The sequence below is a fragment of the Aptenodytes patagonicus genome, chromosome 3 (genome assembly GCF_965638725.1).
Source record: "Aptenodytes patagonicus chromosome 3, bAptPat1.pri.cur, whole genome shotgun sequence".
Lineage (NCBI taxonomy): Eukaryota > Metazoa > Chordata > Aves > Sphenisciformes > Spheniscidae > Aptenodytes > Aptenodytes patagonicus.
The window spans coordinates 128066906-128094586 of NC_134951.1; the positions used below are offsets into that span (position 1 = coordinate 128066906).

General features: G+C 49.4%; 1 protein-coding gene across 6 annotated transcripts in view; it reads left to right on the forward strand.

Annotated features, from left to right (window-relative positions):
* The window catches only part of BCL11A (BCL11 transcription factor A), a 74692-nt gene extending 47522 nt beyond the window's left edge, over positions 1-27170 (forward strand). For 3 of the 6 annotated variants that reach the window (XM_076335160.1, XM_076335165.1, XM_076335163.1), the window contains exons 3-4: positions 17075-19082; positions 26615-26677. In XM_076335160.1, coding sequence (XP_076191275.1) covers positions 17075-19080 — 2006 coding nt within the window. In that variant the 3' untranslated portion in view covers positions 19081-19082; positions 26615-26677. Of the gene's footprint in view, positions 1-17074; positions 19083-26614 lie in introns of all 6 variants that reach the window. The other 3 variants (XM_076335161.1, XM_076335162.1, XM_076335164.1) reach the window with 3 other exon arrangements.
* Positions 27171-27681: the final 511 nt, after the last annotated feature.

A 27681-nucleotide genomic window follows, 5' to 3' on the forward strand; every position in this document is an offset into this window, starting at 1 on the left:
GATGGCTCGGTGACGACTGAGCTGGGAAGTGCCGTCCAAGGGCCGAGTATTACGACTTTGCGATGAATTTTAATATATCTGTGTTTATTACGAGCGTCTTCCAGCAGTAACGCGTGCCCGGGTGGACAGACGGACAGGCGGTAGGATCCCGCCCCCACGAAAGCCCGCAGGGAGCCTGCAGCAAACCCTGCCGGCCACCCGGCCGCAAACCCAGCTGCTGCCCAACGCGTTGCCTAAACGGGCAGATGTCAACGTTGCTCAATGTGACGAAGACCTGAACGTCTGTTTATTAACGGATAAGATGGTCAGGCTGGCGCGTACGGCACGCGAGCCGGCCTGTGCAACCCCTGTGGTTTCCAACTGTACTTATCGAGGGAGGGGGCTGCCTGCCCAGCGAGGGTGTTTCCTCTAATCGGTAACTTCACATGCCAATGGCAGGCAGATGTGCGGGGGGTGAAGGCTCGGCTTTTTCATAACAGCCGCTTTTGCCGGGCTCAGGGGAATGAGTCACCTAAGGCAAGGCTGGGGAGTTTGGAAGAAACATTTTGCTCAGAAAGAGTAAATATTCCCCGAGAAAGGGTAGCAAGCGAGGACCTCACAGCCACCCCCTTGGCCATTAATTTTCACCATCCAACGTAGAAGGAATCGACTCATCCCAGTATTTCCTAGCAATAAGTTTAGCTCCAGAAACCCTTCCCCCTTCCCTCTAAAAAAGTCCTTTAGAGGCTTCTTCTGTTGTCTGCCCTCCGTCCCCGAGATGCTGCGGGCAGTGCGCGAGATGGTTGCGGGCTCAATTTAATGGCATCTCTCCCACTTATCAGACTATATAATAAACATGGCTTTTAGGGGGGATTTTTTGGGGAGGGGTACGAGGCGGGCGGTGAATGGGGAGGCCAGACACCATTGTCTGGCAAGAATGCGAGTCCCTGGGGGCGAGCACGCCTGGGCTTGCCTTCCAAATTGTCCCAGCATCAATCCTCCCTCCTTTGCGGGATTTCCTTCTCCAGCCGGGGTTTTGTTTCGGAACAAGCGTTGGTCAAACAAGCTTTTGTTTGTGGTCAGTTGCTTGGCACACATACACCATTTCTGGTGGGGGACAATGAGGAAGCTGTTTCGGGGGCAGCTGCGGTGGGACTGAAAGGGAATACTGATGGAAAAAGGGCGCAGGGAGGAAATAGCCGGGTGGAAATTAATGGGGAGTATCTTACGAAGTCCAGGTACTGCAGCTAGGTTGGGAGGGCGGAGGGGAGTCCTTCAATCCAGCTGCCTTGCCCCGCTCACCAGCTCGTGCTGGTTTGTGTTGCTTTTCCCCCAGGATGCCCCACCTCGGACCTGTTTGTATGAGCCAGCGAGAAAGTTGGACAAAATACTTGTGACGATGCGTCTAAAAAGCTTTCTTTCAGGAAGAAGTAAACTATTTACGGCAATAACAGAGTTTAAAAGGAATTGTATAAGTGAGACTGACTTCTTTGTCAGCAAAAATTGCAGCAAAACCTGTTCATAGATGACATTACCTAAATGACATTACGTACGTATGTCCTTTCTTTCACATTTCCTGTAATCCTGTTACGGCATTGTCCCATTACCTCAAGCACTGTCATCTTTAAATGCTGTCAGATCTTAACTGGGTGGCCAAGGACATCAGAAAAGGATCAGGGTGAAGCTGATGGCAATTTCAGACCTGCTGTATATACGGCCATTTCCCAGCCTGCCCCCGGACGGGGTGTTTTCTGATAAAACATTCAGGTAAAGTGATGATTCAAGGACTTTTACATCTTTTATGGAGCTGCCGCCCATCACCACGGCGTCCAGCATTCTTTTTGGGGAGTGCAGGGGGAACAGGCGCAGACCGGGTGTCGGAGACGCTGGGGGTGCCGGGTACGAGCCGAGTGCTCGCCGGCGCTTGTTGGAAAGTGCTCCCATCCCCGAGAAACTGAGGACCCGGAGGTAAACGGCTGGAAAATGCCCCTGCGGGACCGCGGGCAGCACTTCCACTCCCCGTACAGCTTTTGTGGCATTAACGGCCCTTTGCGAAGCACGCTGAGCTCCTCGGACTTAAGCTGTGATTAAGTGCAACGTCTTGGTGTTAATTGTTTTTAACATTATTTCTCTCTTATTGTATTATTGCTAAAAAATTACGTGAGGCCAATTTCTTTTACTCCAACCGCAAATGTGCCGCTGTGGTTTTTCAAAAGCGCTACGAGACGTGGCAGCAAATGGGAGGATTGCAACTTCTGCCGTTTACCTGCTGAAATGTTCAGCGCTCTTAAGCCCGAGGAGTGGGAAGCGCTGGCGTCGAAGCAGTAGCCTGTTTAAACTGGCAGCCCCTCTCATCAGGTTATAATAGCGATGATGATAATTGCCGGCTCCGGGGGCAGGAACTGTCGTTTCGTTATCTCTGGGTGCAGCGCCACGCTCTGAGGGGCTCCGGTCCCCTGTGGCGGCCGCCGGACCTGGCTGCAGTGCAAATAGCGGCAGCCCTGAACCTGAAACGCTTGCTGCAGACAGAAGTCTGTGGTCAGGCATGCGGAGATGTCTCTGGTTGCCCGTCTTTGGCCCTGTGGGCTGGTTTTCCCGAAAAGCAGAGCTGCCCTGTGGGAGACTGTATGTTGGCAGCAAGGGAAGTGATGCCAGCAGGGACCGACACGTGGCTCCCCGATGAGTCGTCCCGGCTCCATGGATGTAGAGGTGCTGCTGGCAGGTCACAGTGTGCCCCGCGTCCTCCTGTGCACCGGGGTGTACAGCAGCATACGTGGGCTGACTTTGCTAGCGTAAGCAGATGGATGACGGAGGTCCCAGCTCCCTTATCCGATGCGTCGTCAAAGTAAAGAGGTGAAGAGCCAGAAAAGGAAGACTCATGGATGAAGAGCAGGAGGGTGGCTCTCTTCTGAGTGGCAGCCACGTTCATTTGGCCCAAGGCAAGGGTTAGACAGCAGCAAGGCTCAGAGTTTAGTCCCAATGATGCTAAAGAGCAGGGCCTGGATCCCCAAATCTTCCTGCTGAAAAGTAACAGCAGAACAGTCCATGGAGTAAGGGGGCATTTGTCCCAAGAAAGGGTATCGTGATATGACGAGGTAGACTGCGCAGAAGATTATTCACTTAATCAGGTGAGGTCAGGGTTTTTTTATTGCTATCTGTTACTGGTATCTAAGTGCTGGCAGTTACAACACTTAATTGCATTTTCCTCTAAGAAAATGCTTATCTTGCTAAAAGATGGGATTCTCTACAATCCGTTTTGTCCGCTTAAAAACTCTTGTTTCCATTTCGTTCTTTACCATCAGTGCTATCTTAATCCATCCTCCGGGGCCGGTCCTTCTGGTCTTATCCTCCGCCGATCCGAGGCCGTGAGCGGGCAAAAGTCTCCACGCCTGGTCTTCCCAAATGAGTGCCGTCCTCACCTGCCGGTGGCTCTGCCGAGAGCATGGGGGGGCATGCCGAGAGCATCTATCCCTCCTGCATGGGAGACAAGTGACCTGCAAGACGTGCTGGGGCCATCTCACCTCCCCTTGCGTCCCCCAGCCCCCAGCGGGGCTCTCCCTGGAAAGGTCTCAAGCCGGCGCTCCTAAACTGGCCACGGTTTGTGCATTGCTGCCCTGTCTGGCTACTAAATTGATGCTTTTTTGTATGCTGGAGGAGGATTTTTCTCCCCTTTCTAAACCTCTTAATAACTGAAGATTTGGGTGTAAAAGCACTAACTGCACTCAGTTCACTGGGGTTTTTTTTCAGTCATAGCTTGGCTTTTTTTCCCCCTATAGGCACAGGAACCATTTATAGCCGAGGTGGGCCGAGTTTGCAACTTATTAATCTCTCCCTTGCATGTGGGTTGAAAAGAGACACCATGCCTTTATCAAAAGCCAGGCTAGCACAAAAGCCTATGCAAAATCATCATCAAATCCTATTAGAGGTGGAAAATATCTCTTAGATCATCTCATTCATTTCCCTGCCAATGCTAGACTGTTCCTGAGAGTTAATTTTCTAGTGTCTGCCGCCGACTCCCTGTGTGACTGCAGGTCTGTCATCTTGCCTTTGGGTTGTCACTGTAACTTCCACTCGTTTCCTTGCATTTCCAAACAAGCCTCGTTTTGTTCGGTGGTTGCCTGTGTTAGTATTTGCCCTGCATTACGTATTATCGGTGGTTTCTACTCGGAGAGCATTGCTTGCGGCTGGGAAAGGCATCCCCATAGGATGGGGCGTGCTGGGTGCTTGGGGAAGCTCCGGGAGTGCCATCCCCCGGCCAGGGGCTCCATCCCCTGCAGCCACCGCTGCCTGCCATAGGTATCGGGGAAACAAACATCTCAAAGGGAGGTTTCTCTCCCGCAATCGCGGCCGTGGGTTCAATGCGAGCAGGTTGTCCCCCGTAAAGCAATTCTCTTCTCCCAACCTCTGCTGGCGCCGCCTTCGATAAACCCCCACCCCGAAGCCCTGGGCTGGCTGTGACATCCACTCGGCAGGGGGGAAAAAATAATAATAATTCAAAGCTGGAGCTATTTATAGCATTAAGCAAATGCAGATTTCATCAGGGTTTGTTTCAGAGGAGGAAACGGCGTGTAGGAGCGGAGTAACCTTACTTGTAACTTCCTGCCGGCGCTGGTGGCGGTGATTGAATTCCCCAACACGGCGAGGGTCTGGGCAGCCCTGCCAGCGCCGGGAAGGTCAGTCCGGCAACTGTCACCCAGAAAGCATCAAAACCACGAGCTGTCGATAGCGACCCGCATTTGCAGAAAATCTGAGGGCTTTCTAATTAACTGAGGATCTCTAAATTAGAGCGAAGCCGCTCGACAAGCCCCCTTGTACGCCTTAAGTGTCAGGGCTCAGCTGATCGCCGCATCTAACAAGCGGCTGATTTTTAACAGTAGCTCCAAGACTCAATCAGCTCCTAATGGCTCCATTTCAAAACGTTTCAGTGCATTTTTCATCTCTTAGTCTGGAATTTATGCTCTTTGTTCCCTGCTCAAATATTCTGGCGCTTTTCCTTAATTTCAGGCTTCTGCCTTGCGACGGCCTCTCTGCCCTAACTAGGCAGCTCATCGCTTGCCTTTCCCCGCACGCGATCCTCTGCCGCGGCCGCTCGCTCTGCTTTCTAATCAGTTAAGTTTCAGAAATTCCTCCTTTCTCTCCCCCTGACATATAGGCAGTGCTGTGGGGTCCGGAATTTCATAATTAGAAGGAAAACCCATGTTTAAACAGACCCCTGTGTAATAAGAGCTGAAAAGTGGTTTTATTTCAGCTTTAAACCCCCTCCCTTTAAGATAGCGAATGCAGTTTGCAAGTGCACCTGATCTTGACCTCCCTCCCGCTGCTTTTATGCAGCGCTGCAGGTCTGGGCGCCGGCGCTCCTGATTTACACCATGGCAAATGAGATCAAACCCTCATTTCGGCTGCATTCACAGCGGAGTAAGAACATGCACATTTAAACAGAGGGCTTCGAGCTGCTGGGAAAACGAGGGGGGGGGGGATCTTTCCCGACGTGTGACTCCCGTCGCCGGTAATGAGACCCACGCGAGGCATCCTCGGGAAGGCAGCAGGATAAACTCCCAAGTAAGCAGTGATTAGGAACAGATAAATTCCATTCAGGAAGGTAGAGAGTTTATCAGCAACTCTTAAAGACTTCTCCGCGTGTGTTTATGTTCAATAGCTTATCCATATCTTGGCAATTATTCATGTGAAATAGAATATAAATCCCGCTGCCTAATTTTTCTTCGAAAAATTTCACAAGGTAATCAAATCCTGAAGTGCATATTCTATTCCGGTGATTTTATCAGTAAATCAAATTTTTATCATTTATCAGCAAAAGTTAGATTTAAGCATCCTCACTGTAATGTTTGAAAGATGAACATTTGTTTCAGCGGGTACTGTGCCAATCAATAATCTTCCAGCTTGACTCAGCTATCAATTATTGCTGCAATTATTTGTCTAGTTGGATATTTAAAATGTCATCAGAAAGAGATGATTACATATTCCAGAAAGCAAGGCACTGTATAATCAGATGAACTGAATCCAGTTAAATGTAGTGTGGTACTAACCTGTCCTTCAAAGCTGAATTCTGCAGCCGCGACTGAAACAACAGCTTTCTGCATTATTGTAAGGAAACAGATCTTAACCTTGGAACAGTGCGTGTTATTGGGGTCGGGTAATACTCGGCGAGAGGAGACCTTGCAAGCCTGGAAATTGAATCAGCCTTACTGACATAAAGGAGGGAGGGTTTTTTTTTTGGGGGGGGGAGGGCTGGTTTTGTTGGATTTCATCTGCAAATCTATAAATAAGAAAATCCACTCTTTATCTGCCTTTCTGGGAATTTAAACTCCTGAGCTTGAAGCGCCAAATTTTCGTATGCCCTTTTTGCATTCCTTGACTTGATGTATGTACGGTAAATACTCTCTGTGCCCCGAGAATGCAATAAAGCTGTAGCAATTCTTGCAAGTCTTACATCCTCCAAACTCCAGATATTCGGAGTATTATATCATTTTCAACTTCAAGGATATCTCAACGATGGAGAGGAGACAGAATAAACCGGAGGAGACCGGACAACTTTACGACACCTTTTGGTCCTATTTGCAAAGCAGGGAGGGGAAAATATATATATTATCGATTCTACTAATACTCGCTCGTGCAAGTTATGAAACTAAATGTCGTAGGATCTGGTTCAGCACTTGCTGTGCTTGCAACTCCATGGTGACATTGAACTTGCTCAGGGACAGAATAAACCTTTGCCTTCCTGGCAGATGATTTGCAGGCGGAGGTGTCATTTGGGGGGACCTGCAGTTCCCCTGACCCACTTTGTCAGGATGGTTTGCTGCTGGCTAAATATCATTAATTTGAAAGCGAGAGGAAAGCGAGCCAAAGGGGAAAGCTGGGGAAGAGGAGAGTCTGAAGAGGATCTATTTTGGAAAGGAAAAGGTGGAATAAGGCTCTGAAGGAGAGCCCCTGTTCATGCACGTCCCCAAGCTCATCACTTGGCTGAGGGCAGGGGCTTTTCGGTTCCACCGACACCCAGCCCCTCGGGCACTGGTGGGAGCAGGGGTGCTGTGGGATGGAGAAGGGGACCTCGGCACTGCCTGGCTAGTGAGAAGGGCCCACGGGGCCTGGCAGGGGCCACCACATCTCTGCAAGGCGATGGTTTAAATGCATGTGCTTTACAGAGCTGGGCACGTCAAATAGAGATGCTAATATGTGAAATGCAGCAAAAATAAAGCAAAGCCATAGGTGATGAGGAGACTTGACGGCCCGGCAGTGCCCTGGCAGCAGCGTGCCTGCCGGTGAGCAGTGGTGGGAAGGCGCCAGCCCCCGTTTCTCCCTGGGAGAGGGCTCACAGCCGTTTCAAAATGCCAGCGCGCGTCGATCTCTCCAGGAGTACCCCGTGCTGTAGAGCTGCCGCATCCTCCAGCGAGGTCCCGCAGTGCTAATTGGGTCACCAAGCATTAGCGGCTCTTCTCAGGAAAGCAGCATCCTGGCGTCGCGGCCGAGAGTCTCTCTGCGTAAGAGATATGTTCGTGTAGGATGTGCATTGCAGAGCAGCGTCCACGACGCACGCTCACCCGTGCCGGGTGCCGGCTGCAAGGCTGAGCGATGCCGAAGCTGCGATACAAACCAGGAGAAACATCCCACCGCCGGCACCTGCCAGGGCTTGGGAGTCTTGTGCCGCGTCTCTCCCCACACCGGCAGGGATGAGCTGAGATGTCATGCTAGAGCATCTCCTTTCTTTCCTTTGCAAGGAACTTTTTGAAGTGCGCTCTGCCTTTTCTTCAGATGCCGCCGGCCAGGGAGAAAACAGTAGAAAAGAAACAATTCATCGCATGGGTGTGCGAGAGTGAATAAAATGATTTGGAAGCTCTCTGTAGCTGTATAATTACAACACTGCATTTAAAAAGTGAATTATTGACTTGATTGTCCCCAGCAGCCGCTGGGTAAATGCATAATTACGGACTGTTGGAGCAAGGTATCGTTTGCTGGGTAGTCAGGTTAGGCTTTGAAAGGGCTTTGAAGCTCTTCTCGGGGCAGGGCTTAGATGAGGCTTGGTCCTTGGTGGGTCACAGCCCAGGTGGACCTTCCAGCAGGGGACACACCTGCTGCCAGGTAGGTCCAAGAGGAGCTGATTCAGCAGGCGTCATCCCAGCGATGTCACTCCTGTTTGAGTCCAGTCATTTACAATCCCCGTGCCCGCGCTCGGGAGAGGCAGTCCGGGAGAGGCGGGCGGGGAAGCCTGCGCGTCTGGGTTGTTGGTTACTTCACTAATGATATTTTTAGCGAAACGAGATGGTATCAGTGAGGAGTTCCTCCTATGGGGCTGACAGCGCTGTGTAGTTCACCCTTTAGGTCCCGCCGCCGGTGTTTGAAGTTAATGGAGCTACTACCCATGTGATGCTGCAGTCTGCATCGCCTGTATTTCTCCGTCCCCGTAGCGTTACTGCATAGGGTGCATACGTGTGCGTGATCAGCTCTTCTTTGCTTGAGGGGTTTCTTTTAAAAACTTCATTCAAAGCTGAATTTCAAGCACAACGTTATTTTCCGACGGCAGGTTTCTTCTGTTCCTCGCTAATCAAGACGCGACAGATTTCCACCCCCCTTAAGTTTTAAAAAAGCACAAAATCAGTCGCAGCCTGATACCTTACTTGCCAAGTTGGAGCTCGAAGCAGGTTTTTTTGGTGGCCAAATCGTAATCGCCTTGAAAATGGCGACAGACGTTGAGGTCAGGCTGGTATGCCTGGCAGCGCTGGCGTGCTCCGGCGGGACCCCAGCACCCCGCGCCTCCCCACCGAGGCTCCGGCAAACCATGCATTTTTTTGCTTGTCGTTAACAAAATATTTTTTTTGCGGGGAAACTAGGTGTTACGGGTTCGGTTCTGCTTAAAGAATGAGTAAATACACAAAATATGTTGAGGCTACAACCAAAATGGTCATCCATGAAGTTCGCACTTCTCCTGCAAGGGCCAGGTCTTCCCCAGGGTTGCGAGGAGCGCGGCTGCCGGGCTGTGGATGGAGCCCTCCCCACTCCCGCCTGCGTCCCCCGCCGAGGATGCTGCACGTTGCTCTTCTGCAGGGAGGAACTGGCCTCCCTGTTTCCGTCCCTTCCCACTCGCTCTTTCCTCAGGCCCAAAAAACTTCTGTTTTGTGGAAACCTGAGCAGTGCTGCAAAACCCGATGAAAATTTGGCTTTGGGAGAAAAAGGTGAATTCATGGAGTTCCTGACTCCAGTCTAAATCTTTGAATGGCAAGGCAGTGCCAGCTGTACCTTTGTTTTTATAATTGCTGTTGCTTGGGTTTCTTTTTGAAGTTTGGGTCATGGCGTTAGCGTTTTGGCCTGGTTCTTCTTCAAAAGAAGGGCTTTTAAAAGGAGATGTAATGAAAAAACGGCATTATTGATACTCGGTTTAGAAAATATTTGGCCAGTTTTATTCAGCTGATTTCAGGGAGTTTGAATTTGCGGAAAAAATAATTATTTTCAGGAATATCTGAATATAAGTCTTTTATCAATAAGTTGTAGATAAGGAGAGGCTGGTAAAGATGGCAAACGGGGTGCCGAGGGCTCCACAAAGCAAAACATCTTCTAGATTTTTGACATTTTCACAACTAAGCCGGTCCCAGGACCCGCCATCAGGCCTGTTCATAAACAACGTGGACTTGATTGGCAGAATTTGATTCTTCAAATGCACAACAGCAACGGTGCTTCTCGTTTCATAAGCAATGCTACGTCGCTTCCTAGAGAGTTTTGGGGACATTTTCCTTTTCCAGTGTTTCTGAATCCGGTTCATCTAGTGATAAAGAGAAAAGATTAGAGAGAAAGTACCCTGTTGTACATAAATGCAGCTACTGCTGTTATTTATTATTATTATAATAATTATTATGACAACAACAGTGACAATGCTGATGCTAACAGTGCTAACAGCTACTTATGACTGGTTAATGACGGACCAGGCTAATAACGCGCCTTTTGCAATCTGGAGAATCGGGAGGAAGAATTAGTGCAAGAAGGAAAAGTTTTGTTTGGAAAGTTACAGTTTACCATCTAAACTGATGCTACCGACTACCAGGAAAAGGTGAGTCACGACAAAGCAGCTATTTCTTACCAAGGGAGAAGTGGGCTGCTGCAGGCGTGGAGTGGACCCACTTATCTCCCGGCCCTGCGACGCTTCCTGCGTCCCAACCGTTTCACTTCTCTAGTTTTCAATTGAAAGGAATTTCAACAGTACGGATTTCCAAAAGAGAGAGAGAGGAAAAAAAAGAGATATTTGACAAGCCAGATGGAGAAGAACTGAAGCAAGTACAAGTGGTAACAATTAACTCAATTTTTTTTCTTCCCCCCTTTAAATACCATAACAACTCCAAATTTATCAGTCCAAAAATCAAGCAGTCAGTTAACATTAAAGCTGAATAAAGAAGTTCCTGGGTTTGGCTCAGGCTGTTCCTCTGATAATTGTTTGGTGGCGAGCAGAAGAGAGGGGGGTGCTTACTGCAGGTTGCAGGTGTTTGAGTCGCTTTTAACTTTTGTTCTCTGCAGTTTGATAGCAAAAGGTATGTACGTGCCCTGTAGGTGCAGGTGGTCCGGAAAAGACGCCTTGGCTTTGCTTACACGTGCGGGTTTTTTGGGGAAGGTGAAGGAGAACACAGGAGCTAAGCCACCGAGGCTGGTGGTGCTGGCTTGCGGAGAGATGCTGCCGAGAACAAGGGCTGGACCGACCGGGCAGCGAGGGCCAAATCTTGGTCAGCTCAGAGATTTCTCTGGCACGGGGATTTCTCCGAGGGAGTAAATCTGCAGCTGTGAATGAAATCCTTGCTAACACCATTGGCATGTATGCAGTCACTGCTTATGCTGCCGTTTTGTTTGTGAAAACACTGGGAAAACTGGGGTGTCTCTAATACTGCGTGTTTGTGGGCAGCCCGTACGATGCCCTGCGGTAAAACACACGTTATATTAATATCTCGCTCCTTAATCTGGTGGTCCTTCCCAAACGACGTCCTGCGCCATGGGCTGCCTGTTTCGGATAGGGGCACTGAGAGGATGCTGCACGTGGTGTTTCAGTGTTGCTCTTCCGTAAAGCGCTGGTGTGTCCGGCGAGCAGCTTTCCTGGATCCAGCCCTGACTTTTGAGAAACGAAGGAAGCTCTTCCAAAGCACATTGGCACACACATGCAGATTATTCCATTACTCACTTGGCAATGCCTGAACTTGCATGCCTAGCTCCAGAAATCCTTCCCCGCCGCCCCCCCGCCTCCCAGCAGTGGCATCTAGCTGACAGCTTCTCCTCCCAGCTGGTCTTCTCCCCAGCATCTTGTCTGGCTTTGCTGCTGGTGGCTGTGGACGTGGCTGTGGGTCTTGCTCGGAGCCAGCTATATTGTGCCTGGAGATGTTGGCTTGCTTCGACTCGGACTTTGAGCACGCCGGGTGTATCTGTGAGCACAGTCCAGAAGAACCAGCTTTTTTTCTAATATGAAAAAAGCCCCTTAATGCTGAAAGCAGCCATCTCTTCATATTTTACTGAGTAATTGTGCCAACTGCCCTTAAAGGCACTCCAATACCTTTAAGGCACTCATTTGTTAATATTTTTCGGATCAGAAGCTAAATCTGTCACTCGTGTGTCACTGGTTAAATCACTTCTTTTGGGGGCATGGCAGGCAAGAGCTGTTCTGCTGCTTTTTTTTTCGGCAGGAGCCAATAACTTGAGAAACACTAAACATTTGTGCTGTAGTGAAATGCCGTGCCCTGTCACTAGTCCTTTGCTGGCCGGGATGTCGAAAAGGAATAAATACGTAACGGTGGGTGAGTCTTCACTGGGTGAGACCAGTCAGGTTTCATATTGGCCCCGCGTTTGTATTTGGTACATGGTATCCCCATGTAATTCTCTTAAAGGGGTAATTTCCCAAATACGAAGAAAATGAGCAGTAAGATTGAGTGGGAGGAAAAATGTACAGGCAAAAATGCAAATGGTAATTGGAAGCTATTTGTAAAGAGTTGATGAGCTGTCCAGGAAGGAGAGGGCAACTTTGGCCCAAATCCAAAACCCACTTCACCCGCTTCAGTGGTGAGATGAGAACAGCAATTAGATATTAAAAAAATCAATATATGACAATTAAAAAAATGGAAAATAGATAGCCATCAATCGCAGTGAGAAACGGTGATGGGTAGAGAACTGGTCAGGGGAGCTGAAGGTGCCGAGGAAAACTCGTGCTTGGCACGGATGGAGGGAGGAGGAGAGCTTCTCAGGGTCCTAGACAAAAGAGAAACCCTAGAAGTGATGGATGGAAGAAGCAGTAAGGTAGAAATTTCTAATAAATATTTCTGCTGTAGACCTGGAAAGCAGCAGTGTTATATTTCTGTATCATAGGCGGGTGATGACGGTTTTTCTAGCTCATTAGTAACCAAGGAGAATTTTATACAAGGTCCAATGGAGATAAACATTTTTAAATGAAAAGGCCCTGACAACTTGCACCCAAGAATCCCTAAAGAGTTGTCATGCGATGTTGGTTTTTAATAAAGCTTACGGACTGGGAAGATGCTGTCAAGAGCTGGTCGGGGTAACGGTGGGAGAGTTGGCAACACTTTGCTTATCTCTTCTGGGCAAAATAATTGAAGAGATGATGTAAGATTCAATTGATAAAGAATTAAAGGATAGAAATTCATGCCACTCAACTTAGATTTATGGAATATAGATCTTGTCAAATAAACCTGATTTCATTCTTCCAGATGACAACTTTGGTTGATAAATGTAGATGAAATAGACTCTGCAAGGCGTTGGATGCGGTGCTGCGTGACATTGTGTGTAGGAAGACCGAGCACTGGGCGGTATCGCTACCACGGGCGATTAAGAGCCGGCCAACAGATTTGGGAATGCGGGGGCTTAGCTGGAGAAGCTTCGGTGGATGGGAGAGGTCAGCAGGGGCTCCTGGGAGCCGCAGCGGTGGGTAGCATTTCGTTGGTGGTTTAGAAAAGAATATGCAATTATGACTGATTAGTGTTGTGGATAAAGCAGAGGCGGGTGGACGGATGAAGAGCAACAGGGATGGGTTTATGGGGTGGTTTGGAAAGACTGTCAGGCGGGGTGTGTTGAGAGCACGGTTGGGTACGGCCTGCCGTGGTGCCTGGCTAGAAGAGGGGAATCGGAGCTGTGCGAACAGATCCAGGGTGCGGTACCCCAGAAGGCAGCAGCTCTGCGGGAGGCTTAGTGGAAAACCAACTCCTTCCCAGCATGATGCTGGGCTGAGAAGGGCTAGGCTGGTCCTTGTGTAGTGGAGGAGGATGGAGGGGTGGCTTCAGGATGAAAAAATAACTGTATTTTGAAGCGTGCCTTGATTTCAGGGTGCACAAGTACCCTTGGGGTGTGTGTGGGGGCACACTGCCTACTAAGGGGCTTTTCAGTGTGTCGGCCAAAAAAAAACCTCAACAGAAGAAGAGAACGGGTAGAGGCTGGAGCCAGAGAAATTCGGGTGGACCCCAGTACCCATCTGTGAGTGTGGTTAGCTGTGGGAACTGACTGTGGTGGCAAGCAGTGGGTGCTCGTCTTGTCTTCTGAGCTGGTTTGAACGGTTTTCACTGGGATTTCATGCTTTGCCCTAAAGACTGTTTGCGGGGCTGGAGGAGGTTACACTTTACTCAAAGACACATCGTGTTGGCCACGGCACAGGACAACTGAGTGACATGTAATGCAGGAAAGGTCAGAGAGTAAGAGCTGGCAGGCCCTTTCGCCCTTAAATTCCTTGATGCGAAGCAGCCGAGGACATGGGCTCCAGCCCCGCTGCCGGTGGCTGAGGAGGGCTGGTTCAGAAGTGACCCTCTTCGCATCTCGATCTGAGGGATTCCCGCCAGCCGCTTGGAAATCGGCCGAAAGCTCCGATGGCGTCGCAACGCTGCTTTGGATAACACGTCCCATCACATTGCCCCGGTGGATGATGAGGCACCAAGAGCCCCGTGGGACCTTCTCCGGCTCTGTCCTTGGCCAGCACCGGCTACTGCATCTTCCTGCTGTGCTTTCCTCGCTTGCCCGTGGTCTTGCCCGGATGCTTTAGCTGGGAAGCCTGTGTGGACGTAGAGGCTGGCCCATAGCTAGGAGACATCAGTGGATCCACAGCCTTCGGGTCCTACAATCCCATCCGGCTTTTGGGGGGACCCGAACGCTGTACCAAGAAGCATGGTGGTGGGATGGGAGGAAGGAAAGGCGAGTCCTTTCCAAAACCAGGGGTTGCCGGGGTGGTCTAAGGACCCGTCTCGCCGCTGGCGGGCAACGCGTGGATTAGCGCCGTAATTCTTGCAGTTTGGCAAGGCTGCATCAGACTGGAACGTATCTCTAGGTGGTGATATGGTCAGTCAATAGCCTTCATAATTAATCAAGCACTAATAGACAAATTAGAAATCATGTCTCTTCAAAGCAGGAGGTGGAGGCAAATAGCTGGTGGATTTTAACTGTTTCGCTGCTTTATTTTATTGCCTGGTTTTATGTTTCTCCCTTGAAAATGGTGGGTTGTTTAGGGAAGTTTTGTACATAAACATGATTTTAAATTTAAATTATTATCTTGATTACCAAATGCGGACACTGAATTGAAAACTTGTTTTTCAGGCAAACAAATGAAGAGTAATATTACGTTTTACACTCCACTAAATCAATGTAGCCCTAATTTTGCCATGCAGGAAATCAATTCCAGTCTTTATAACAGTCGAAGATGTTATGAACAAAGTAATTTTGCAAATGATGGCAAGTAACACATTTATTGATGACTGTAGTTTAGGAATTTAGAATTTGTGAGCGCTGTAATATAATAAGGCTGTACTGGCAGGAGCTGAGTGAAATACAGATTATACGGTGAAACTGTAATGCATCATTTGCTATTAGTGGACTGGTAATAATTACCAGTTTCAAAGCAGCTTTTTCCATGTAATCTTTAGTCTCAGTCGTAACAGCCCTTCTCATTGACATTATGATTACACAAGCTGCCCTTATGATCTAGAATATCTAGTTGATGGGAATACTAAAATGTGGTAGCGAACGCTCGATGTTGTATCCTCATTATAAGATAAAATGCTATTTTCTCTGACCTGATCTATAAGGTAGAGAGGTGAGGTAGCGTTACATTGTTAGCTCCTACCGTGGTGTTAAAAACTTCCACTTCATTACGGTGAAGCAAGATGAAATTTTCCTATTTAAGATTTTTTTCCCTGGCTCACAAATGAGCATAGGAATGTGAAAGTCCAATTGAATTTCCCTCTAATTTCAGCAGATTTAAGTATTTCTCTGCGCTCGCATGCCTGGCACATACTAAACACCGCAATGCATTTTATTCCGACACCGGCTTCAGGATGAAACGTTAACTATTATTCCGAGGGCTTTTAAAGTGATTAAAGTGTTAAATGCCTGCTGTAGACGGTCGAGTCTCTTTGTACTCGCCTGATTCAGCTTGTCAGGCCAAACGTAGAATAACCACAGAGCTGGGAGGCAGGGAGGAAAGCTGCGACGGGGCGCTACAGCCGGCGCTGCGGGCTGCCTGCCTCTCGTATCCCCAAATCGCCATTCAGCTCGCCGGAGAACAAAAATGCCCACACGAAGCTTTTTTTCCCCTCCTCCCAAGTGAGATGGGAAGCAAGATGGGCGCAGAAAAAGCGATGTTTTCTTTCCAAATCTGCCTCATTTCTTTTTTCTTTTCCTTTCCTTCGTATCAGGCAAACAGGGGAAACCTAATGGGGGCAGCTCTCAGTGCAGCATGTAAAGACGTTTACCCAGGAGTGGTGCCTGTGGAGCAGATGCCTCGTGACGTAGATGTCGGGTCAGGGCAGGGGTACGTGGTGCGGGCAGGTACCACCCCAAGCACTGATGTCTTTGGAGGGCTCCTGCGGTTTATTCAGGCCTCAAGAGCGTGTTTTTTTGTTTCAAATATCACTAAACAGCAGCTCTATGAGAACTGCTGGGCAGGGCTGGAAATGAATTTTTATCCTCCTCTTAGCTCCGGTTTCAGTTTACCAGCATTTAGTAAAAGACATCCATAGGGGGGTGGAAGTGAATTATTCGCGAAATTACAGTAATCAATAAAAGCGCACTCACCTTCGCCATATGTCACGCCACTCCTTCCTCGTGGGCAGCCCTCAAAAAGTTATTCATCCCCCTTGTTTTGCCGTATATTAGAAGGGGCTGCTTTCTGCTGTCATTATTAGCCGGCTTTTTGTTTAGTTATTTATTAGTTGGTTGCTCTTTTATAATGTCCGTGTTATCTCCAAAAATAAATTATCATGAAATAGAGTTAGCTCGCTACTTGCCAAAGTGGCATTTACCATCCTCAGCTTCTTTTCAGTGCAAGAGAAATAATGCGGCTCCGGCAGGGCGCTCGGCCAGGCCTCCTGGCCACCCTCCAGCTATTTCCCTGGCGGAGCTGCTGCTCTCTCTGCCTTCCCCTCTCCCTGTCCCGCACACTATTTTATTGCATTTTCTTTTTCTTTTTTTTTTTTTTTTTTTTGGCCCCAGAGTCGAATCTCTGCTAAGGAGCACGAGATGCTGCCTAATTTTGTACACATTGTTAGTCTCTCAAAATAAGGAGAAGGCTAAGAACGTGATGTTGCCCAGCTTGCTAGCAGTTGTGATGCTTTGGGTTGCTGCTTTGAACCGATGTACGTGGTTTTCTGGAGTGCTTTTCAGAAGGGGATTTATTTATTTTATATCTATCTATCTATCTATCTATCTGTCTATCTTTATTTATTTATTTATTTATTTATTTATTTATTTATTTATTTTCTCCCCAGTTTAAATGTTAGCAGCCTCTTGCAGCATCAAGTCTGCCGAGTCGTAGCTGGCATCAATTGACTGAATCATCTGTCTTTTTTTTAATAGCTTTTTTTTGCTGCGGTTACCTGCCAGGGTTCGGTTTTGAACCCAGGACTGGGGATGGCGGGAGGAGGTGGGCGCGTTTCGGGTGGGTTTGGACCTCCCCATCGCACCCCTCGCCTCCTCCCGTCCCCCTTCCCCTGCCTGCGCCTGAGCTGGGACGTCCCTTCCCCAGCTCCCAGCTGAGCGTCCCGGAGGAGAGGAGCTTAGGCGGGGAGGCGAGCTCTTGCCCGCCGGTGGGCGGCTGGAGATTGACGCTGCTTGTTGTGTTATCTTGCAGGTAAAGACGAGCCCAGCAGCTACACGTGTACGACTTGTAAACAGCCTTTCAACAGCGCCTGGTTCCTCTTGCAGCACGCACAGAACACGCACGGCTTACGGATCTACCTAGAAAGCGAGCACGGCAGCCCCCTGACGCCACGGGTTGGTATCCCAACAGGACTAGGTGCAGAGTGCCCTTCCCAGCCACCTCTCCACGGGATTCACATTGCAGACAATAACCCTTTTAACCTGCTCAGAATACCCGGCTCGGTCTCGAGGGAGGCGTCGGGGCTGGGAGAAGGGCGTTTCCCACCCACGCCGCCCCTCTTTAGCCCTCCCCCGAGGCACCATTTGGATCCGCATCGCATTGAGCGCCTGGGTGCGGAAGAAATGGCTCTGGCCACCCATCACCCTAGTGCCTTTGACAGGGTGCTGCGACTGAACCCCATGGCGATGGAGCCCCCCGCTATGGATTTCTCCCGGAGGCTGCGGGAGCTGGCCGGCAACACCTCCAGCCCGCCCTTGTCCCCGAGCCGGCCCAGCCCTATGCAAAGGTTGCTGCAGCCCTTCCAGCCCGGCAGCAAGCCCCCGTTCCTGGCCACGCCACCCCTTCCTCCTCTGCAGTCCGCTCCTCCTCCCTCCCAGCCGCCCATGAAGTCCAAGTCCTGCGAGTTCTGCGGGAAGACCTTCAAGTTTCAGAGCAACCTGGTGGTCCACCGCCGGAGCCACACCGGGGAGAAGCCCTACAAGTGCAACCTCTGCGACCACGCCTGCACGCAGGCCAGCAAGCTGAAGCGCCACATGAAGACCCACATGCACAAGTCCTCCCCCATGACGGTGAAGTCGGACGACGGGCTCTCCACCGCCAGCTCCCCCGAGCCGGGCACCAGCGACCTGGTGGGCAGCGCCAGCAGCGCCCTCAAGTCCGTGGTGGCCAAGTTCAAGAGCGAGAACGACCCCAACATGATCCCCGAGAACGGGGACGAGGAAGAGGAGGAAGAGGAGGAGGAGGAGGAGGAGGAGGAGGAGGAAGAGGAGGAGGACTTGAACGAGAGCGACAGGCCGGACTACGGCTTCGGGATGAGCCTGGAGGCGGCCCGCCACCATGAGAACAACTCGCGGGCCGGCGAGGAGGGCCGGTCGATGCCGGACGTCATGCAGGGCATGGTCCTAAGCTCCATGCAGCACTTCAGCGAGGCCTTCCACCAGGTCCTGGGGGAGAAACACAAGCGGGGCCACCTCCCCGAGCCCGAGGCGCACAGGGACACTTGCGACGAAGACTCGGTGGCCGGCGAGTCCGACCGCATCGACGAGGGGGCGGTCAACGGCCGGGGCTGCTCCCCGGGGGAGTCCGCCTCGGGAGGCCTGTCCAAAAAGCTGCTGCTGGGTAGCCCCAGCTCCCTGAGCCCCTTCTCCAAACGCATCAAGCTGGAGAAGGAGTTCGACCTGCCGGCCGCCGCCATGCCCAACACCGAGAACGTTTACTCCCAGTGGCTGGCGGGCTACGCCGCCTCCCGGCAGCTGAAGGACCCCTTCCTCAGCTTCGGCGACTCCCGACAATCGCCCTTCGCCTCCTCCTCCGAGCACTCCTCGGAGAACGGCAGCCTGCGCTTCTCCACGCCGCCGGGCGAGCTGGACGGAGGGATCTCAGGCCGCAGCGGCACGGGAAGCGGAGGGAGCACCCCCCATATTAGTGGCCCGGGCCCTGGCAGGCCCAGCTCAAAAGAGGGCAGACGCAGCGACACTTGTGAGTACTGTGGGAAGGTCTTCAAGAACTGTAGTAATCTCACCGTCCACAGACGGAGCCACACGGGCGAGAGGCCGTATAAGTGTGAGCTTTGCAACTACGCCTGCGCCCAGAGTAGCAAGCTCACCCGGCACATGAAAACACACGGGCAGGTGGGAAAGGACGTTTACAAATGCGAGATTTGTAAGATGCCTTTTAGCGTGTACAGTACCCTGGAGAAACACATGAAAAAATGGCACAGTGATCGAGTCTTGAATAACGAGATAAAAACTGAATAGAGGTATATTCGTACCCCCCCATCCACCCCCATCCCTTCCCCATCCCGCGTCCCCGTAGAGGTTTTCTAGTCCCTTGTGATGGAAATCATGGAAGCTAAGGATATTCGGAAAGTGCTTGTCACCAGCACACCCTGTTTATTTTCTTTTTGTTCTCACCGTTTGAATGCATGATCTGTATCGGGGCAATACTATTGCATTTTACGCAAACTTTGAGCCTTTCTCTTGTGCAATAATTTACATGTTGTGTATGTTGGGTTTTTTTTTTTTGTTTTGGTTTTTTTTGTTTTTGTTTTTGTTTTTGTTTTTTTTAATTTTTGGATTAGACAGCATGTATGGTATGTTATGGCTGTTTTTAAATTGTCCCTGATTAGTTGCTGAGCAAACACGTCGCTGTTTCCAGTTCCGTTCGGAAAAAAAAAAAAAAAAAAAAAAAGGAAAAAAGAGGAGAGGGAAAAAAAAAAAAAGAAAAAGAGAAAAGCGAAACAAAACCAAACCCGAGAGCAAACAAAACCGACCATGCTGCATACATCCTGTAATACATATCATGTACAGTTTTGTTTTGTGACGTGCGAAGGAAAACATGCTTTGGGTAACCTTCTACGGACAGGACCGATAGCACCGAAGAAGCGTTGCGTTAGCTAGATTGCTGTCTTAAAAGAATAAACCCACCGATTGGAGAAAGAGTACCCATTAGGAAAAAAAAAAAAGGCCTTTAATTGGAAAGTAACCGACCGCCACCAGTCAGAAAGAGGTAAATTTCTATTAGCGTTGGGTGTAAAACAGACACACACAAAAATAATCTGAGTGCCTTGGATCTGTCGCAGCCGATGCCGATGGCTCCTTTCTGCTCGTCCTCCACGCGTAGCTCGTCTCCACGTCGGTTGCGGTGGCGAGCCTCTCCCACCGAGCGTGCGAGTCCGTCTCGTGTCTCTTACAACGCCGGCTACCTAAGAACGAAGAGGAAAGAGAAAACTAAGGAAGAGAAAGAAATGACCCGCTCAGTCCTAGTTAATCATCATTCTCCCCTGCCTTTTATTATTATTGTTATTTTTTTTTAAACCCGAACTGATCATACCAGTCTAAAAACCCGCTTCGCTCCTGGAGAGAGCTTAAAACGAAATATAGGACCTTTTCCCCCCCACAAACTTTTATTCCCCCCCCATTGATGATTAAATAGAATGTGAAATGCGCAGAGGCCCTTCAACGCCATTAAATACACAAGTAAGGAAATCCGTTTTATGAAGATATTTACTTTTAATAATACCTTTTATTGATTCTGACACCAAAACAAATAAATCCGGAGCCACTTGGTTGTCAAGCTGACAATCAAATTATAAACTTTAAGACCTCGTGTATACCGTATAAAAAATAAAATAAAAAAAAGACTGGCAATAATATTTTACCGAGTGTAACGGATAGAGGAGCAAAAAAGAAAAAAAAAAAATTGTGATTTATTAGCACAATGTGGTACTGTTTGCCATTTAAAACTAGAACAGGTGTATAAGCTAGTATCGACACAGTGATGATTAACTATGAACTATTAAGACTTGCCTTTAATGTGACGCTCGGAAGAAGCAACGGCGAATTTAAAAAAAAAAAAAAGAGGGAAAAAAGCAAAAGAGTAGCAGTATCTGTCTGTGCTCCCTAAAAGTTGTCCTTCATTTTTTTTTTTTTTCCCATGCTCTGTGTGCTATTTGTGTTGACGTGGAAGAGGATTCCTTGTTTTATTCTTAAGCTAGCGCCCGCCCCGGTTGGTGTTCAAATAGCACTTGACTCTGCCTGTGATGTCTGTATCTTTTCTTTAATCGAAGGTACAGAGGTTGAGTATAAAATAAGACTGCTCAGATAGGACAATTAAGTGCACTGTACAATTTTCCCAGTTTACAGGTCTATACTTTAAGGGAAAAGTTGCAAGAATGCTGAAAAAAATAATAATAATAATAAAAAAAAAAAAATCGAACGTGATCTCATTGATGAGCATAAAAAAAAAAAAACCACAAAAAAAAAAAAAACAAACTTTGCCAGCCATTTACTTGACTAATGAGCTTATCTTCTCGGACGCGACATTACAGCGCTGTGAATGGAAACAGACTCTACACTCACATAAAATGAATGATTGCTTTCGCTCCTACAGTGCAAGGATTTTTTTGTACAAAAAAAAGAAAAAAAAAACAAAAACTTTTTTAAATATAAATGTTAAGAAAATTTTTTTAAGGAAAAAAAAGAAAAAAAACCACAACACTTCATTATGTTTAGGGGGAAACTGTATTTTAGGGTTCATCGTCTTGGTGGTGTACAAGACTTGTTATTCATTTTAAAATGGTAGTGGAAATTCTATGCCTTGGATATACACAGCTCTTCAGGTTGTATAAAAACATGCATTGGGGAAAGGTTTAAGATTATATAGTACTTAAATATAGGAAAATGCACACTCATGTTGATTCCTATGCTAAAACACATTTATGGTCTCTTTTTTCTGTATTTCTAGAATGGTATTTGAATTAAATGTTCATCTAGTGTAGGCACTATAGTATTTATATTGAAGCTTGTATTTTTAACTGTTGCTTGTTCTCTTAAAAGGTATCGATGTACCTTTTTTGGTAGTGGAAAAAAAAAAAAACACACACAGGCTGCCACAGTATATTTTTTTAATTTGGCAGGATAATATAGTGCAAATTATTTGTATGTTTCAAAAAAAAGAAAAAAGACAAAAAGACAAAACAAGTGTGACATTGTACAGATCCGAGGCCATATAATGGCTCTTTGGGGGAAAACTGTTAAGATGTCACGCTGCTGGCCGTCACAGAGGGGTGTACATATCTTTTTTCGTTCTTTTTTCCTGCTGCCATACTGTATGCAGTACTGCAAGCTAATAACGTTGGTTTGTTATGTAGTGTGCTTTATGTCCCTTTCCTTCTATCACCCGACATTCCAGCATCTTAACTTCATATGCAGTAAAAGAAAGAAAGAAAGAAAGAAAGAAAAAAAAAAAAAGCTAAAAAAACAAAAAAAAACCAAACAAAAAAAAAAAACAAAAAAGAAAAAACCGTTTTGCAGTTTTTTTCATTGCCAAAAACTAAATGGTGCTTTATATTTAGATTGGAAAGAATTTCATATGCAAAGCATATTAAAGAGAAAGCCCGCTTGAGTCAATACTTTTTTGTAAATGGCAATGCAGAATATTTTGTTATTGGCCTTTTCTATTCCTGTAATGAAAGCTGTTTGTCGTAACTTGAAATTTTATCTTTTACTATGGGAGTCACTATTTATTATTGCTTATGTGCTCTGTTCAAAACAGAGGCACTTAATTTGATCTTTTGTTTTTCTTTGGGGTTTTTTTGGGGGGGGATTTTTTTTTTTTAATTTTTTTTGGTTTTGTTTTTGTTTTTTTTTTTATTATTTGGATGACCAAAGGTCATTACAACCTGGCTTTTTATTGTATTTGTTTCTGGTCTTTGTTAAGTTCTATTGGAAAAACCACTGTCTGTGTTTTTTTGGCAGTTGTCTGCATTATCCTGTTCATACACCCATTTTGTCCCTTTATTGAAAAAATAAAAAAAAAACCTTAAAGTACACAGTGTCAGCTTCTCGTGTCCTCATTTGACACACGCTGTAGATGGCTTCCAGCAGCAGGCTGTAGGGGAAGGTCCCGCACAGGGGCGTTTTGGGGTGCGCGCTCCTAACCCCGAGGAGCGCCCGCCGCCCAGCTTGTCCTTAAATAAGCCGCCTCTGCCGAGGAAGAGGATTTTTGGGCTGATGAGTTAGCTTTCCGGCCAGTGGAAAGCCTTCGCAGTCTGGACCTGTAGTTTTGGGGGTATTTTTTCCCTCCTTTAGTCAAGGACTAATCTGTGACACCCCCCCCTTGATAACCGGCGGCATCTCTGGCTTTCACTTGGCGGCCTCGGTCTGCGACAGGGACTTCCCTCCCCGGTTTGGCAATGCTTTGGCAGAAGAGGTGAGCAGAAAAAAAAAGCTCTACAGGCCCCCTTCCCTCCATCCCCCCCCCCCCGCCCCGAGACTCCCCCATCCCCGGCTGGTTTTGGGGGCGTGGGGTGAAATCAGCCGCTGGCGCACGCGGGTGCGTGGGCAGGAGCTGATTTCTCTCGGGGTGGGGGTACGCGCCGCGGCTCCGGGATCGCACCGACCGCAGCCCAAAGCTCCCGGCACCGCTCCCGGCCGGAGGCTGGAGCTGGGAGCTCCCCTCCCTTCTCCCGTGGGCTTTTTTTTTTTTTTTTTTTTTTTTTTTTTTGGTGGGAATCGCAGGTTTATGAAACGTTTTATGTGCATTGTCTCTAAAATCCGGACTCCAGTTCAGGTCTCCCCCGTCCCCCCCTTAGGGGTCTGTATATGTTGTCAGTTTGACAAATACTGCATGTTGCAGCATCTCTTTACTTTATTAAAGCACGTACCGCTGTGATACTGTCTCTTGCTGTTCCTAGTGTAATGGATTTAATACTTTTTTTTTTCCTTTTCCTTTTTTTGATTTCTGTAAAACCTTCCAGTTGTTCTGTCGTCTTCTTGTGATGGCATCGTTTGTTGCCTGTATTTTGCCCAGCGCCTTCTGAAGGGGAAGTTTGGAATTTAAAAAAAATAACAGAAATCTATATCTAAAGAAAGAATGTATTCCTTTTCTGAGAGAGACCAAAAAAAAAAAAGAAAGAAAGAAAAAGGCGCCGTTTTAATCCCGGGACAGGAGGAATGAAGGTTGCGTTTTCCGGGCTAGTGGGATGAGCGTGCAGGGGGGCTGGAAAAGCGCCCCTGAACCGCACTGCCCTTCGCCGGGCCGGTACCCCCCTGGCTGTCGCTGAGGCGGATGCCGTGCCGGAGCCGCGCGGATGCGGGCGCTGCCGGAGGGACCCCTAGCACAGCGTAGGGGGAGGCGGGGTCCGGCCCCAACGTGGTGGGCTCGGGGTGAAGGGGATGGACGTGGCGGCTGTCCCCGGGGAGTGCTGGTGTACGCGGGGATGCGCAGAGCGCTTTGCAGCTGCCGTGACAACACGACTTTTGATCCCATGCCATGAAATGTCCGTACAAAGTCCAGTCTCTCCCTCCCTCTCACTATTTTCGTTGCCGGTTGTTCGCACCGTGGTCGAGACGTTGTCTAGAGGACTCGCGTTGGCTGGTCTTCCCCGGGGTCGAGCGTAGCCTGGCTGTCTTTCGGAGCGGGCGCTGTACCCTGTGTCTATCCTACGGCGGTCGTCGTCCCACTGCCTTTCTCTGTACTATGTTTTACGTATGAAGTAATCATATATACGGGCACTTATACGGGCATCTGTATACAGATCTATGTACAGGCAGCTCTAGGCAGATCCGGGCTCCATGCACTGCTGCAAGATGTAACAGGTGGAAAGCATGCAACGATTTATTTTATTATTTTTTTAATTGCGCAGCGATGCATTTGATTTACGGGTTTCAGAAAGCTGAATTTTACAGCTTTCGGAGAGCTAAATGAGCCGTCCGGGCGCTGCGTTGCCCTGCGGCCGCGCACACGGGGCTGGGGCGGTGGTTTGGAGGAGCTTCAGGGGAAGCAGCTCCTGCTGTAGGAGAAGTTGTCTGAGCACCGGCTGGCCGGCGAGAGCGTAGCTTGTGAACAACAGCGCGCCGTCGCCTCAACACCAAAGCAGGATTCGCTAACGTGACGTTTTTCTGCCAGTGGCAGATGAGTTAATGGCGTGAGAAACCCGTTGCAGTTTTTTGGGTTGGGGCGTGGATGTCTAAGGCCCCATCGTGTGCTCTCGAGCTGCTTTGGCATCCCGCGCACGCTTGACCCCCGCTCCGTAGAAACTCGCCTGTTTCTGTGCAAAAAGGTGTCTCTATAAATAAGAGCGATATTTGGGTAACAGTGTGTCTATTGTTAAGATCTCAAACCCCATCAACTTTTGAGGAGGAACGCGTTTTTATGGCACAGACCCCTTTGCCGTTAGTATTTAATCTCCTCCAAATTGAATGATTAATGTAATGAAGGCGCTGAAACAGTATCCAGAATTTAGGCTACAGATGTTTCATATTTATTATGGTTCCAGGGGCTGAGATAAATACAGGAATAAGTGTTACCATGTCTTTGGTTGACATTCAGGAGGCTTTGGTGTATCTGATGAGATGCAGTTTCGGGGTTTATCTAAGTGCAGAGCTTGTACAAAAAAGAAAAGAGATACCAGCCGCTCTTTTAGCTCCCTCCCTCTTTTTTTTTTTCCTCCTGTAAAGGTTGAAAACCATTTTTGGCGGATGCATGGGCAAATCGTAGTATTGACTAGGAGAGTGATACTGCCCGGCGGGCTCTTTGTTGGAGTTGCCGGAGAGCCGCCGCTCCTCGAGTCCGGATGCTCGGCTGCTGGTTTCAGAGGAGCCGCGGGGATCCAGGTGCAGGGTCCTCTCCCTGCCGAGGGGCAGGAGGTGCGGGGGACACCCCCCCCCCCCCCGGGTTTTGTGCCCCTCGGCGGGACGTACGCTTCGCAGTGCCGGTGTGCTGGTACGGCTCCTGGCTGGGATGGCTGCGGCGCTCTTGGCTCCCTTGAAAGTCTCAGCCAGCTTTAACATCAGCCTGAAACCTGTCGGGCTCAGACACGAGCAGCAATGAGCCCTCCCTGGGGGGACACCGGGCACGTGCTCTTGACTTCGGGGGAGACACTCCAGTTTGCACCTGGTGAAGATCTGGCCTAGGAGCTGCTTATTTAGTCCTGACGGCAGCTCGCGTGTAGCCCTTCAACCTCTCTCTTAAGTATTAACGAAACAATTTCCATAGAAACCGGCTCCCCGGTTGGGTGTGCGGAGGTGGATTCTGAGGGGTGTGCTGACGATGCGCCGGCCTTGCCACCGCCGCCACCTGCGGTGTAGCCCTTAGCCTGCCGTTCGGGGTAGCGCGGTGCTTGGTGATTGGCCTCGAAAGCGGGGGCTCGCAGCCGCTCTCCTTCTCCGTGTAAGCGGAGCCGGGGACGTTTGCTGTCCCGGCGCCCCGTCTCGCGCTGCCAGAGTCAATGGCGAGTTGCCCGCGCGCTTCGCTGGGCACGGGCTGGGGCTTTGCAGCTCGAGCTTCGCTGCTGCAGTGTGCGCTTGCATGCCGTGCGATATCCCACATGTAACGAGTTGGGGAAAGCCCTCCATGAACCACCCGCCGTGTGGCATATTAACAGTACCGATGGCTTTAAGAGGGTCTTCAGCACCCAGATGCACCGTGGGTGCTGGGGGAAGCCCCTGAGGTTTTGGGAAGGAATAGGAGGAAATTTTCAGGCAGGCTGGCTCGGTCCTTGCCCAAACAGAGCTCCTGGCGCAGCGCGGGTTTCTCAGTAAAGCCCGGAGGTTTCTCCTCCTAAACGATCCCTGTGGTTCCTGCGCGGTGCCGAGCGATGCCGGACGCGAGAGTGCGGCCTGAGAGGAGGAAGGGCTCCGTCCTGCCGTATCCCTTTGCGACAGTTGGGCGTCCTAGTTGTTAAAGGAAAAAAAAAACCCCAGACAAAAAAAAAGTAAAATAAGAGAATAACTCGCACCGTGGGCCATGTCACACCTGTTCTCTCCTCTGTCCCCATGCTCTCTGTAGGTTCGGCGTACCCCCCCAGCTGGCGCAGCGCCCAGGGAGCCCCGGACGTCTGGCAGTTTTCGGATGGAAGTTCAAGAGCACTTAAATTCTGAAAGGAGGTGAAGCTGGGGCGAGCGGCCGGCGGCGTCTCGGCGTCCGGAGGTGGCCTCTGTCCTGCTGGCTCGCCGCGTCCCCGGGAGAGCCTGAGAAGTCACCCGCCGAAGGCAGCGCTCCCCGGGCTCCTCCTGCCTGCAAGACTATCGTATTTATATTTTGTAATAGAGTACACCACTTCTTTGGGGTTGGTTTTTTTTGTTTGTTTGTTTCTTTTTTTTATTTTCTAAAAACAAAAAAAGCAAACCCACCCACCAAGGTCAAGGGCTTATTGATGGCTTCGACCGGCTCCTTTCCCCGCGGAAAAGACTGTCTTGCTCTCGTGGACAACCCGGCCTGTTGGTTATCTCCACGACGTGCCATTTCTCGGAAGGCGCATCTGATGTGACAAATTAAAAATAAAATAAAACACAGTGTAGGTCTGTGGGTGGGTGGGAAATTGCCATAATAAATGTTGGAGCTTTAGGTTTTGTTTGCTCTGTCTTTAATTTTTAATGCTAACAAGGGCCAGGCGGCCGGTATGACTTTGTATTACCGTATCGGCTGCAGAAAACCGAGTGCTGAGTTTACAAAGAGAAAGCCGGGGCTGGTGTCCGCGCGAGGGTGTGCACGGCCCCGGCAGGCAGACGTTTCCCGCAGAGCTAGCCCGGGCGTCAGGCTTACGGCCGCAGCACCCCAACTCGGGGCGAACCCCCATTGGCGTTCGGTGATGCTGAAGCAGGGGGGGTGTCTCCCAGCTCTTGTCCATCGCCCGCCTCCTCTTGAATGAATGCCGGCTGTCGTATTGCATTTCTGCTGTTAAACTACGTACTTTTGGGGCTGGTGGGATCCGTAACGTCCCTTAGCGTCCATCCAAGGAGACGGGAGGCCAGCCGGCGGGTTTCGGGAAGAGCAATAGTCTTGCTGAGGAGACGCTGTCAGTAGCAGGGGATGCAGAGCCCTGCCCCGAGCCGGGGTACCCGGGGGGAGCTGCT